Source organism: Oncorhynchus masou, chromosome 18 (genome assembly GCF_036934945.1).
Source record: "Oncorhynchus masou masou isolate Uvic2021 chromosome 18, UVic_Omas_1.1, whole genome shotgun sequence".
Lineage (NCBI taxonomy): Eukaryota > Metazoa > Chordata > Actinopteri > Salmoniformes > Salmonidae > Oncorhynchus > Oncorhynchus masou.
The window spans coordinates 33,834,133-33,848,113 of NC_088229.1; the positions used below are offsets into that span (position 1 = coordinate 33,834,133).

At 42.5% G+C, this 13,981-nt stretch overlaps 1 protein-coding gene across 6 annotated transcripts in view; it reads right to left on the bottom strand.

The window, feature by feature from the left end:
- The window catches only part of samd11 (sterile alpha motif domain containing 11), an 87,239-nt gene extending 78,920 nt beyond the window's left edge, over positions 1 to 8,319 (bottom strand). For 2 of the 6 annotated variants that reach the window (XM_064923061.1, XM_064923059.1), the window contains exons 1-2: positions 7,583 to 8,319; positions 6,317 to 6,408 (exon numbers count right to left, since the gene is read on the bottom strand). In XM_064923061.1, the coding sequence (XP_064779133.1) occupies positions 6,317 to 6,408; positions 7,583 to 8,036 (546 nt within the window). In that variant the 5' untranslated portion in view covers positions 8,037 to 8,319. Of the gene's footprint in view, positions 1 to 6,316; positions 6,409 to 7,297; positions 7,406 to 7,582 lie in introns of those variants that run through there. The other 4 variants (XM_064923060.1, XM_064923064.1, XM_064923062.1 and 1 more) reach the window with 4 other exon arrangements.
- Between the last annotated feature and the right edge of the window lie 5,662 nt (positions 8,320 to 13,981).

Below are 13,981 nucleotides of genomic sequence, written 5' to 3' on the forward strand. Positions count from 1 at the left end.
AGCCTGAGTTTATAATTGATTACAATTAGATTTTTTTGTCACTGGCCTACACACAATACCCCATAATGTCAAAGTGGAATTATGTTTTTCTAAATTGTTACTAATTAATTACAAATAAAAATCTGAAATGTCTTGAGTCAATAAGTAGTCAACCCCTTTGTTATGGCAAGCCTAAATAAGTTCAGGAGTAAACATTTTCTTAACAAATCACATATTAATTTGCATGAAAGCACAGTATTTAACATTATTTTTGAAAGACTACCTCATCTCTGTACCCCACACATACAATTATCTGTATGGTAAGTCGATCAGTGAATTTCAAACACAGATTCAACCACAAGGGAGGTTTTCCAATAACTCGCAAAGAAGGGCACCTATTGGTAGATGTGTAAAGATAGAAATAAAAGCAGACATTGGACTATCCCTTAGACTTAGAGCATGGTGAAGTTGTAAATTACACTTTGGATGGTGTATTAATACACCCAGTCACTACAAAGATACAGGCATCCGTCCTAACTCAGTTGCCGGAGAGGAAGGAAACCTCACCATGAGGCCAATGGTGACATTGTAGTTGTGGTGACATTGTAGTTACTCCACAATACTAGCCTAATTGACTGAGTGAAAAAAGGAAGCCTGTACAGAATAAAATATTTCCAAAACATGCATCATGTTTGCAACAAGGCACTGAAAAGAATACTGCAAAGAATGTGGCAAAGTGATTACATTTTGGTCCTAAATATGAAGTGTTATGTTTGGGGCAGATCCAATACAACACATTACTGAGTACCACTCTACATATTTTCAAGCATAGTGGAGGCTGCATCATGTTATGGGTATGCTTGTAATGGTTAAGGACTGGGGATTTTGTTTTTGATAAAAAAGAAACCGAATGGAGCTAATCACAGGAAAACCTGGTTCAGTCTACTTTCCACCAGACACTGGGAGATGAATTCACCTTTCAGCAGTACAATAACCTAAAATACAAGGCAAAATCTACACTGGAGTTGCCTACCAAGAAGACAGTGAATGTTCCTGAATGGCCTAGTTACAGTTTTGACAAAAATCTACTTGAACATCTATGGCAAGACCTGAAAATGGTTGTTGAGCAATGATCAACAACCAATTTGACAGCGCTTGAAGAATTATGAAAATAATAATGGGCATATGTTGCACAATCCAGGTGTGGAAAGCTCTTAGAGACTTACCCAGAAAGACTCACAGCTGTAATCGCTGCCAAAGGTGCTTCTACAAAGTGTTGACTCAGGGGTGTGAATACTTGTGTAAATTAGATATTTCTGTATTTTATTTTCAATACCTTAATTACAATTTCTAAAAACAAGTTTTCACTTTATCCTTAGGGGGTATTGTGGGTAGATGGGTGATAGACAACAATCAATGAAATACATTTTGAATTATAGCTGTAACACAACAAAATGTGGAATAAGTCAAGGGGTTTGAATACTTTCTGAAAGCACTGTATGTATGTGCGTGCGTATATGTGCGTATATGTGTGCATGTGTTTTGTTCTTTCTTGCTCTGTGGTCAGGATGCAGGAGAGGGGGAGGCCCCTGATTGGAGGTGCTCTTTACGAGCTGGAGGTAGAGAGTGTACTCTCCTTCTGGCCTCCGCCGGTTCCGCTGGAATAACAGAGCACAGAAGGCCCGGTTCTCCCTGGAGCACACACACGCACACACACACCACTTAATCCTCTCTCAAACAGCGACCACACACACCGGGTATATGAAGAGCACAATTCTACAGAGCAGTTAAACGCAGGAGCTACAAGCAAAACATTGGCTTTATTTATGTTCTATTTTAATCATGTATGTCTTACCTCAACAGTATAACCTCAGTGTATCAAATACAAGCAGACAAACCAGACATTTGTCAATTATACGATGGGTGAGTCTAATCTTGAATGCTGATTGGTTAAAACCGCATTCCAGCCTGTGTCTGTTCCATAAATTACCTCTGGCTAAATCTATGACGTTAAACTGCCTATTTACTCTGTTCCATCAGACTGCGCAATCCACTGTCTCATCAGCACAGCAAAGCAATTTATAAACTTGATCTCCACTATAAAAAGCATCAAAACATTATCTCACATTTCTTTTAGACTAACATTTCGTTTTCAACAGCGGAGATTTATATACACTTTGCTGTCTGTCTCTCCGACATTTGCAACATTGTTTCAATATTCAAATTGGATTTTCATCTGTCCCATAGTAATGAACGTGTTGGGATGAGACAGACAGACAGCGTTTCTCAGCCAGTCCGAATCATGAATCAACTGCCATCGTTTTTATGGACATATACAAAGAAATGTCAATTGAAAAAAGGTCAGTTTGAAGTGATTGTGTTAGCGGTGTTGTTGGCTAGCTCCTCTGAACAACAGTGTCCTGACAAGTGAGCACACTTTCTATGCCAGGCTATATCGCACCTCATTAGCTCATTGTTGTGAATGTATCCAAATAAATGTCTCTAGAAAACAGCTTAAACAAATACAAGTGCATCTACTTTGCTGTTATTCTGGCTGCACTTTTTGACATGACTGTAACTTAGCTGTAGTTGGCTAGCTAGCAAGCAAGGGATAAGAATGTTGCCAGCCAGTATGGCAATGGAACATTTACAACGAACCACTGGGTCACGTCCATAGATACAGAACAAAAAGACTGAAAGACTGGGTCGCGTCTCTAGCAACCGAACCGATAGAACGAACGACCAGCTGGCTTGGGTAGCAACCCCAGATTTGTGTCGGGACTATATCTCGTGGGAGGATGAAATAGTATGAATAAATTCATCAAAATATATTTTTTTTTATCATAATTTCTCAATCATTATTTGAGTATGTTGGTAACCCGTTGTATAAAAGTGATAATGCTCTCAGAGCCGGTGGTTGGAGGATTTATTGACATGGTTTGCCGGACCTCGACGAACAACACCCGTGCCAATATATCCTCCAAACACCGGCTTCTCGGGCATCATCACTTTTGTCTCATCTACAGTACACACAGTGTTTCCATGCAAAAACTGTATATATATCTCAAAGGTGACAGTAACTGTTAACAAAACAGTATACTTTATTATAGGCCTAGTATGGTAGAGCATAACACAAAACAATGAAAATGGCTCAAAATTGCTCAGTTGTTACGGTGTGAATATGTTCAGTTGCTCTGTATTAGTGTGGTGTGTGCGCGCATCTCACAAGTGTGCGAGATCATTTTCTATGCCAGGCGGCTGGGTCGTTGCCACACTCTCATCACGGAGAGAGTGCTAGTGTGTACCATTCGGTGGAGGGCGGCACGGGGGAGGAAGACGCCGAGACAGGCGAGACAAGCCCCGCAGCCTTCCCTTCTCCTCCACACCTCTGCTTGCGTTTGTTATTCACTATGGTAGCCTCTTTAGCTCTACCTCCCGAGAGAGAGAGAGAGAGAGAGAGAGAGAGAGAGAGAGAGAGAGAGAGAGAGAGAGAGAGAAGAGAGAGAGGGAGAGAGAGAGAGAGAAAGCGAAACTGGGGAAAACTATAGGGTTGGACACACTCAGCACAACAGCACCATCCAACATTATCATGGCTTTTCAACCTGTGCCACTTTCAGCTACTTGAATGCCAGACAGGAGGCTGTATACAATGTATTACCTTCTGCTGTGCCATGGATGCTATAAATAAGATGATAAGGTGTTCATTTGTGAGATATAGGTAAGCCTACAATGTGTTTTTCAGCAGTAATTTCAGATCTGTTGAAATCCCAGCCTTGGTTTGTGAAAACAATTCACCGGAACCCGCACTGCTCATAAACAATAGATAGAATATAACCAACCATCACAAGCCATCAGACAAGCACGTCTGTAGAGAAAGGCCTGCCATTTCTGGCTAAGCAAACAGGCACTGACAACAAAGAGGTGTGCACACTGCTATAAACAGTACGATTACAATAGGCTTTTGTGTCAGGACTCAGAAAGCCAATTCCTGGCAAGTTACTTGAGTCATGTCACTCTATGACTGTTAATTTACTGTCAGTAGAAATGACAAACATTTTTTTTTAAAGAAAGACAATATGCAGACAACCCGACAATATTTATTGTGCCACTGTTCAGCTGCAGTATAACATTTTATGTTAAATTCCCCCCAAAACGAATCTACTTATGTATTCTCCCCGAACTCTCTTTTTAGTCAATGCAAACCATTTGTAATTTTGTTTTCCGTGAGCCCCATGTGGTAGTAGCGTATATCTGTATTCTTGGCTGTGAAAAAAACGTCACCAGTTTACCTGTATCACTCAAACACTTCCTGCTTATCTAAACCGCTTTTGCCTTGCGTGCCTCACAAACAAAAATCAGCAGTAGCCACGCTCAGTAGCTCGCTAAGCCCCTTACGCCCTCAAGATTAGAGCTTTGGAGCGATGACAGATGCACTCCGTAATGATAAGAAAACCACACACACACACACACTGCACCTGTGTGAACAGATTCGGCGACGGCGAGTCGGCAACGGTGAGCCAGCGACGTGCTCGCTCAAAGCCAGCACACTGGCGCAGACACCACACCTGTGACGCCTCACAACCTGCATGGCATAATGCCATTAGCTCAGATGTACGGGATGGCATGGAAAACACAGCCCAGTGAAACAGCTAGGAGAGGAACATCAGCAATGAACATAAGAGCCACGAGAATGAGATCAATCTAGCAAAAGGGAGCCTGACTAGTCACCCATTCATATTACTTATTAACTTGGACTAGAATTGTGCCATTCAATCTCGGCTTCATGTTGTGGTTTGAGCCCGTGTTGATTTCAATGTTGTGTATATATCTGTGAATAATGACACAAAGAAGTGCATACTCAACCAACAGAACGAAAACTTCAGGCCAAGCACCATATCCTCATATGGTGTTTTCCCCCCTTAATAATATCGCAATCAACTTTTACCAGTTGAACATAAACACACATATAATCATTTTTTGTATTACAATTCTTCTGAAATATTGTATTAAAATATGAACATTTGGCAAAATCTCTTTAAATATGTGCAATAATAGTGTTTAACATGATTTTTGAATGATTACCTCATCCCTGTACCCCACACACATACTATTGTCTGTAATGTCCCTCAGTCGTGCAGTTAATTTCAAACACAGATTCACTACAAAGAGACAGGTGCCCTTCCTAACTCAGTTGCCGGAGAGGAAGGAAACCACTCCGGGATTTCACCATGAGACCAATGGTGATTTTAATAAAACAGTTACCGAGTTTAATGGCTGTGATGGGAGATTACTGAGGATAGCTCAACAACATTGTAGTTACTCCACAAACTAATGTAAATAGAGTGAAAAAGGAAGCCTGTACAGAATAAAAATATTCAAAAACATGCGTCCTGTTTGCAATAAGGCACTACATTAAAACTGCTAAAAATGTGGCAAAGAAATTAACTTTATATCCTAAATGCAAAGTATTATGTTTGAGGCATTCCAACACAACATATCACTGAGTACCACTCTTCATATTTTCAAGCATGGGGTTGGCTGCATCATGTTATGGATATGCTTGTCATCGACAAGGACTAGGGAGTTTTTTAGGATAAAAAGAAACAGAATAGAGCGTGTGAAAAATTAAGTGTGTGAGGGAAATAAAGTAGTGATGGAAATTTCACAATTCTTTACCTCAGCAGTTTTACATATTTTAAGAGGCAATTCTACACAATGGAGATTAAAAGTTGGGTTCACAGAAATTGAACAGTTCCCACAGGCAAAATCCTAGAACATAACCTGGTTCAGTTTGCTTTCCACCAGATACTGGGAGACAAATTCACCTTTTAGCAGGACAATAACCTAAAACACAAGGTCAAATATACACTAGCTAAGTTGCGAACTAAGACGACATTGAATGTTCCTGAGTGTCCAAGTTACAGTTTTGACTTAAATCGGCTTGGGAATCTATGGCAAGACTTGAAAATGATCAACAACCAATTTGACAGAGCTTGAAGAATTTAAAAAAATAATAATGTGTTAAAATAGTACAATCCAGGGGTACAAAGCTCTTAGAGACTTACCCAGAAAGACTCACAGCTGTAATCACCCAAACATTGAGCATTATAGACCAATGTTAGTCTGAATAAATTCTGTCACAAAAGGCAGATTGCTTAAGACCAATGCTGCTTACTCTGTGTCTCAATAAAAGTCAAATGTAGTTTCGAGCAAGCTTTTAGCCCAGTCGTCATCAACAGACAATTGGAATCAGCAATGCAATATACAGTTTTAAACCAATGATAAAGCAAGGAAAACAGATGTAAGAATTGAAATGCTGATGAAACCATAATCTTACCACTGGAGACGAAATTCGACACCCAGGGCAATCACAGATTGGGGGATGTACCTGTAAGATTCCTTTGGACATAAGAGTCTTTAAACTTTTCCCTGAGAGAGAGAAAGAGTGAGAGAGAGTTAGAACGAGTTATAATACAAAAATAAACCATACTTATACAGGACCCGTTGATATCAGCAACTTTAAATCAATGATGATGTAATAACCTACACATGGAGGTGATTACAAATGACAGGACCTTCAAGAGCCTTATATAGGACAATATATTTGTCTAGCGAACATACGTTAACAGAGTCTACGCATAAACATCAATAAAACAGTTTGTGCAACACAAAATGTGGATAATTGTTGAATAATAACTCAAACATGAACATTACATTTGGAATTGCCAGTTTTTCAAACTAAATGACCTGGTTTCACCGATGAGTTCTAGTTGAGCCTCGTGTGTTAAGATACATGACAGTCGGCTATTGTCATTGTATCTATTCTCAGATATGAAACTATCTTTTATCCGGCTAGCATGTTTTGCCTGAGGGCAACACCCTCTCCCAACAGAACTTGGGGTGAGGTGAGGTTCTAAAATAAGTGCGCACGCGGCCAGCGCAATAACCAGTAATTATTAAAATAGGCCCAAAGTTAGTCAATAATATCAATTGTTCTAGTAATAAATCAATTAATAAACATATTCTGGTACGTTTGTTTTGTCTGAGCCAATGTATAACTTTTGAAACCAAAATAGTAGCCAGCCAATAACATCATTATTTTGGATAGTTGCAACGCAAACATAATCTACCCAAAATAACCAAAAGAGTAAGGAATAACCTACAACTTCAAGTCAAATAATTTCGTTCCCTGTCTCTAACATCATTCTGGTCTTTTGAGATGTCAACACCCATTTAGCCTTCTGATATACCCAATACTCAACGGAATGATACCCGCAACGTCTATCAACTGCCATATAATGTTTAAACAATTCTGTACCCAAATATTAGCGTTTTTCACCTTAGTCCACGACTCCTTACTCCCAGTTTTGCGAATGGTCGCTGCCTGTGAAGATACAGTGAGGGTATGTGCCTTTCTCATCTCTCTTCTTACGCGCTGTAGTTGGTGTACTGCTGAGTAACCCTTTAACTACGAAACGCAGAACCAAACCAGGGAAACCGAATTTCCACTCACCAAACAATGACAAAAACCTTAAATTGGGTATCCTCCTCAAAATGAATATACTTTAAAAAAAAGGTATACATAATGTTTTATGTTGCCTACCTTTGTGCCGTATACTTCGTTTCCAATCTTTGGCGGTTTCCCTTCCACTGACAAACTGAAACTCATTCGGGGTGAGCCACTCGCCCCGGTATTTGATTGAGGGTCCCTTACTACCTTGGCACAGTTTGTTAATGTATAGTAAAGCCTTGTTCTCCCCGCACTCCACCTCGATGCATGGTTCCCCGTTCTCAAAAAACGGCTGAAAGTCGGGGATGGAGGAAAACCTCTCCAGCATTAAGTCGTCCGGGTGATGGTGAAGGTGCTGGTGATGCAGTGCCGAGTCGTGGAGCCCCAAGTACAAGCGGTGATGTCCGAAAATATGGTCGTACTGCGGTGGGTGCGGGGTCACCACAGTGATAGCGGTGTCATTTAAAGGGGCCAGGTATTCGGACTGGTTGAAGGCAGCCAATGCCAATACGTCCCCATCCAGTCTCTCCTTTTTGATGGCAGGCATGTTACTGGGAGCGAAGCGCCGGTAACAAGTGATTAGCAGCTAGCCCGAGCCAACTTGTGTGTCCTCTTTTCGGAGTTGGTCAGCCGTCCCAGACTTGAAGACGAGCCACTTTGTTTTAGGCAGGGCTCCGGTGTCGTTCTGTGACAGCGGTCTGTTGAACTTCCCCGACAGATTGCCATTCACTAGTTTCCAGCTCTCTGTAGTCGCCGCGCTCTCTGCCGCCACACTCCACCACTCACCACTCGCATGACGGTTCTCGCCGCGCTCCTGCCTACCACCCGCGCTCCTGCCTACCACTTTTAATCGGACTTGCGCTACTAATACCTGCTACGTTGGAGTAGTCATAACTTAGCCATGGACATCACGTTATCCACAATGATCATTGACACTTCCCCACATCTCTTCAGTTTAGTATTTTCTAAACAGTAGGCCTATTGCTATGATGTTGGTTTCTCTTATTTTACCTGCCTTTATTTATTGCAATTAACAGGTTTACAGTCATTGTGCCTTCCAATATGCTGGTATTACGCAAGACGGTCTCTACCTGAATAATAAACAATACTTGGCTATACAACGTCTTGTTTGATGTATTAGAAGTAGTACAAAAATATGCAGGTATAGGCTCCTTTGCTTACATACTTTCCATATGCCATAAAACTAGAGCCTATGGCTATCTGAGCATTGCAAACTTCCCTATTTTTCAAGATATTTCAAAGTATTTGCGTGGAACAAATTCAACTGATGGGACGTTTGAAATAGTTGTGTTTTAACCCTGTGTAGGCTATATCGTTAAAGTCACGGTGAAGTTCACAGACCCAGACCAAACAAGATTTGCACTCTCCGCCGCTTCTCAACTTGGCCCATTTAAACAGCCGAGGTTTTGCGAGCGCGAAAACTTGAAGGGGGGTGCGCGACGGACGTCATTATTGCGCAAAATATAGCCTAAACACAGTCACATATTCCTGACACATACTGTAGCCTACGGATTATAATAATTCCCTATTCTTAAATGATTATAATATTCATGTTCATATATCAGCAGGTCCATATAGCCTACAACAACAATACATAGTGAAACAATATAATTCAATATCAGCAGGTCCATATAGCCTACAACAACTATACATAGTGAAACATTATAATTCAATGTCAGTTGATGGTTAGACCTACCAAGGTAGGGATACATTTTTTGATAGGCTACGCTAACATAGAAGTAGACCCCATTGTCTCGCAACAACAAGCAAACACGTACAGGCCTATAGATTATATTCCATTCAATTCAACAACAGGTTTGAGCACATATATGTTCATTCTCTTTCATTTGTATTTGCTCATAGTTCTACCCTTCACAACTTCTGAGGTTCAGAATGTGGTGGGTGTTCTCTGTTATGCCCTCAGTGCTTGAAGTCAATATTTGTCTTGTACTCTTTGTAATCATCTTCCCACTACTGTAATGGTCACTCTCCTTCGAGAAAAACCATGGTAATTTTAAATATCTGGAAGGGATATTAAAATAATAGAAGATTTTATTCATCACATTTGTTCAGTCAAAATATCAGCAATTTCTCAAAACCTGACTGCATTTGTGAAACTTCAAATCAAACACACTAGACTAAATGTTGTGTGTTTGACCTTACCAAATTTGTATGACCTAAAAATACCAATCACATACAAATCTAATCCCACACAGGTTGTTGTGAAATTAACAAAGGCGCGAGTGCAATTAGATAATGGATAGAAAGACCTGTACGTGCTGTTCGCTTTAACATAGTCCCATAGTGGTAATATCTTCCATTGAAGAGGGCAAGGGCATGATCCAATGGGACCTGAAAAAAAATCAGAGTAGAAAGTCACATCAGGAACGGTACTCAAAGCTGATCTAGAATCAGGTCCCCCTGATACATATATTCTTATTGATACATATATTCTTATTCATTAGGATCTGAAAGGCAAAACTGATCCCGGATCAGCACTCCAGGCCCTGACCCGTCAATTTATCACCACCCAGGTTTCTCCATCCTCCACACCACCACATGGAATAGCCATTCCACAGCAGAGGTTGGGCCCAGAGTCCTGTGTGTCAGACGCATATAAATCACACCGAATGCCCCCTGTCACGCACAGGAAGGAGCTATGCACTGCAAAGGGGCCCGAGCGCAGAGGGCCATAGATAAAGCATTGCTGGATAGCCCTACTGCTTGGGTTATACACCTATAAGCAAAAACATGCATGCACACATACATACCCATATACTGTATACAAACACACACACACACACACACACACACACACACACACACACACACACACACACACACACACACACACACACACACACACACACACACACACACACACACACACACACACACACACACACAGATATCTTCTTCTCACACTGAAATTCTCTGGTCCCTGATTCAATCATGTCAACCAACACAACACAATAGGGTGAATGAGGGAATGAGCAGCATGGGCGCTTTCATGACATGGTAGAGGGAGACCATTCTCACCATCACTTCTGCAATACTTTATGAACCATCACTTTGTTTACTGACATTAAAGGATATACACTATATATACAAACGTATGTGGACACTCCTTTAAATGAGTGGATTCGGCTATTTCAGCCACACCCATTGCTGACACGTGTATTAAATTTGAGCACACATCCATGCAATCTGCATAGACAAACATTGACAGTAGAATGGCCTTACTGAAGAGTTCAGTGACTTCCAACGTGGCACCGTCATAGGATGCCACCTTCCAGCAAGTCCGTCAAATTTCTGCCCTGCTAGAGCTGCCCCAGTCAACTGTAAGTGCTGTTATTGTGAAGTGGAAATGTCTAGGCGCAACAACGGCTGAGCTGTGAAGTGGTAAGTCACACAAGTTCACAGAACAGGACCGCCGAGTGCTGAAGCGAGTAGCGCGTAAAAAAATAATCAGTTTCCATGGCTGAGCAGCAGCACACAAGCCTAAGGTCAACATGCGCAATGCCAAGCGTCGTCTGGAGTGGTGTAAAGCTCGCTGTCATTGGACTCTGGAGCAGTGGAAACGCATTCTCTGGAATGATGAATTACGCTTCACCATCTGGCAGTCGCCGGACGAATCTGGATTTGGCGGATGCCAGGAGAACGCTGCCCGAATGCATAGTGCCAACAGTAAAGTTTGGTGGAGGAGGAATAATGGTCTGGGGCAGTTTTTCATAGTTTGGGCTAAGCCCCTTAGTTCCAGTGAAGGGAAATATTAATGCTACAGCATGCAATGACATTCTAGACAATTCTGTGCTTCCCAACTTTTTTGGCAACAGTTTGGGGAAGGCCCTTTCCTGTTTCAGCATGACAATGCCCCTGTGCCAAAGCGAGGTCCACACAGAAATGGTTTGTCGAGATTGTTGTGGAAGAACTTGACTGGCCTGCGCAGAGCTATGAACTCAACCCCATCAAACACCTTTGGGATGAATTGGAACGCCGACAGCGAGCAAGGCCTAATCGCCCGTCTCACTAATGCTCTTGTGGCTGAATGGGAGTAAGTCCCCACAGTAATGTTCTAATATCTAGCGGAAAGCCTTCCCAGAAGAGTGGAGGCTGTTATAGCAGCAAAGGAGGGACCAACTCTAGGTTAATGCCCATGATTTTGGAATGAGATGTTTGACGAGCAGGTGTCCACATACTTTTGGTCATGTTGTGTATGTCTTCTGTTAGCGGTGGGTCAAGTTATAAACGCAGGATTCAATCTGATCAGCGGTAGATATTGCGTTATTGCGCTCTTGACAGTTAAAGGTATCTTCTGGTTGAGCCAACCTAAGCCACATGGACTGTTCACCCTATTCCAGTCCAACAGGCGGTACCGGTGCATCAAGGATCAGACCGACAGACTCTTAAACAGCTTCTATCCTCTGGTCATAACACTGTTAAATGGCTAACAACTACTGCTCTCCCTCTCCCACCGACTATCCACACGGACTCTATGCCCTTCCACGGGTCTCTACCCACTCAAAATCACAGCATTTTTGGGAAAGAGCTCTCAATGTAAGAATTTCACTGTGCTGTTTTACACCTGTTGTATCTTGTGCATGTGGCGAATAAACGTTGAAACTTTAAATACATGCAGCCTTTCCGTGAACGCTGTCTCTGCGAACGTGGGAGCATTGCCTTTAAAAAGTAGGCCTCAATAGTCGACAAAGCGCGATCGGATTGAATCCCGGCCTAAATCAAAAGTGCCTTTTAACTAGTCTGAACCATAGATGACCGTGATGATGATATCTGATCTGTAAAAGACTGTAGATGTCATGCCTTGGTTCATAGCAATATTACAAAATGGTGTGGTAGGCTAATTTCTCCAGTGTCTCTAAATGTAGGCTACATCTAATCAAACAAGGTATTATAGTAACAGGCAGGAACAAAACCTTGCATAAGCAACGGATCTTCAAGGTAGAATGAACAACTGTTTCTAGGAAGGCGACTTGGTAGGTGAACGTTTTATTTTAATCTCTTTTCGCCCCCGTCACCTCAGAAACACCTCTGTGGAAATGTGGGCTCCGGTGTCGATAAGGGTGCTGGGGCGGACCTTTAGGAGAGCCCTGGGGAACCCTGTCATCACTGTCATATCGGGGATACCCATGCCCCCTCACACCCACTCCCAGCCTGTGACTCATTGTCTCCATTGCATTACTGCACCCAGACAACCACCATGAAGGGGTTCCCCCAAACTCCGACTGACATGGTAACATCTCGGCCTCCAGCAGTTCTCTGAAGAGGGTTGGCTGTTATTGGACGTATGATTTCATTATTGTTCGACCACCACCACCCTCTTGTTCTTTCTCCTTCATCCTATATCCACGTGTGGACATAATTAAAACATCACCTTTGATAGCATGTGCTACTAGGACACCCTCTTTTTTTCACAGAACAAAAATGGGTTTCAATTATATTTTTGTTCAAATAGAAATTACAATCAAATTCTGTGTTTTCTCAATAAAATATTCAGCGAATGGCGTTTTGTTTATTCACTCCAAGTCGGCCATACAGATCCCCCCTAATGACGCCCCTGCCTCTGCGTGGTTGTTGGCAGCGGCCCCAGAGCCGCTGCGCTGCCGGCGGGGGAGAGAGGCAATAAATAACCCGGGGAGAGGAGCGGAGACCCCCGGGCGGTGCACAGTCTGACCTGACAAATACTCACTGGAAAACCATCACAGAGTGAGAGCCCACCCCTAGTGCTTAGAGCCAGCCTTTCAGACATGAGCTGCAATATAGGCCTACCCCTATTGGAAAAAGCGGCGTCTCTCCCTCCATCTCTCTCCCCAATCGATAGCCAGACACTGTCTGAGACACGGCGTCAGTAATTAACTATTTAGAGAACTGTTTTGAATTTCTTGCTTGCACAATTTTATAAGCCTCTTATCTTATTGCCCCCACCCCTCCTGGTTCAAATAGGAAAGGTCATAAGTGTTCCCACAAGGTAAACTATTAGTACAAAAATAGGTAGAATGTTTTCTGTGTGTGTTTCTGGTTCCTTATAAAACATACATTTTTACCGCCTTCGCCTGAAAGCTCACTGATTCGCTCTTCCAAAGACATCCAAAATGTGGTTTCAGATTAAACTGACAGTGGCACCAAGAGAGCTCTTTGACTTCCAATATTTCAGCACAGCGAGGGGACGCTGTAACAGGACCCGCAGAGGCTCATAGAGTTTTTTGCTGTCGTGCCGGCGCCTTTCGTCTCTCTCGCAGGATCTAAAGGGTCAGGATGCTGTCTGTGTGATCCCACACGGCTGCTCTTCCAAATGGATTTATTTCCTTTCTGGACGGCCAGGCAGGCAAGCAGCCCAGGAGGATACTCATTTTAGACCAGCGTCTGTAGCTGTCAACGCAAACAGAGGCAAGGACACCCAACCTTTTTCCCGTGGACCCCCCTTCCTCCTGCGAGAACACACACTCAAGCCTG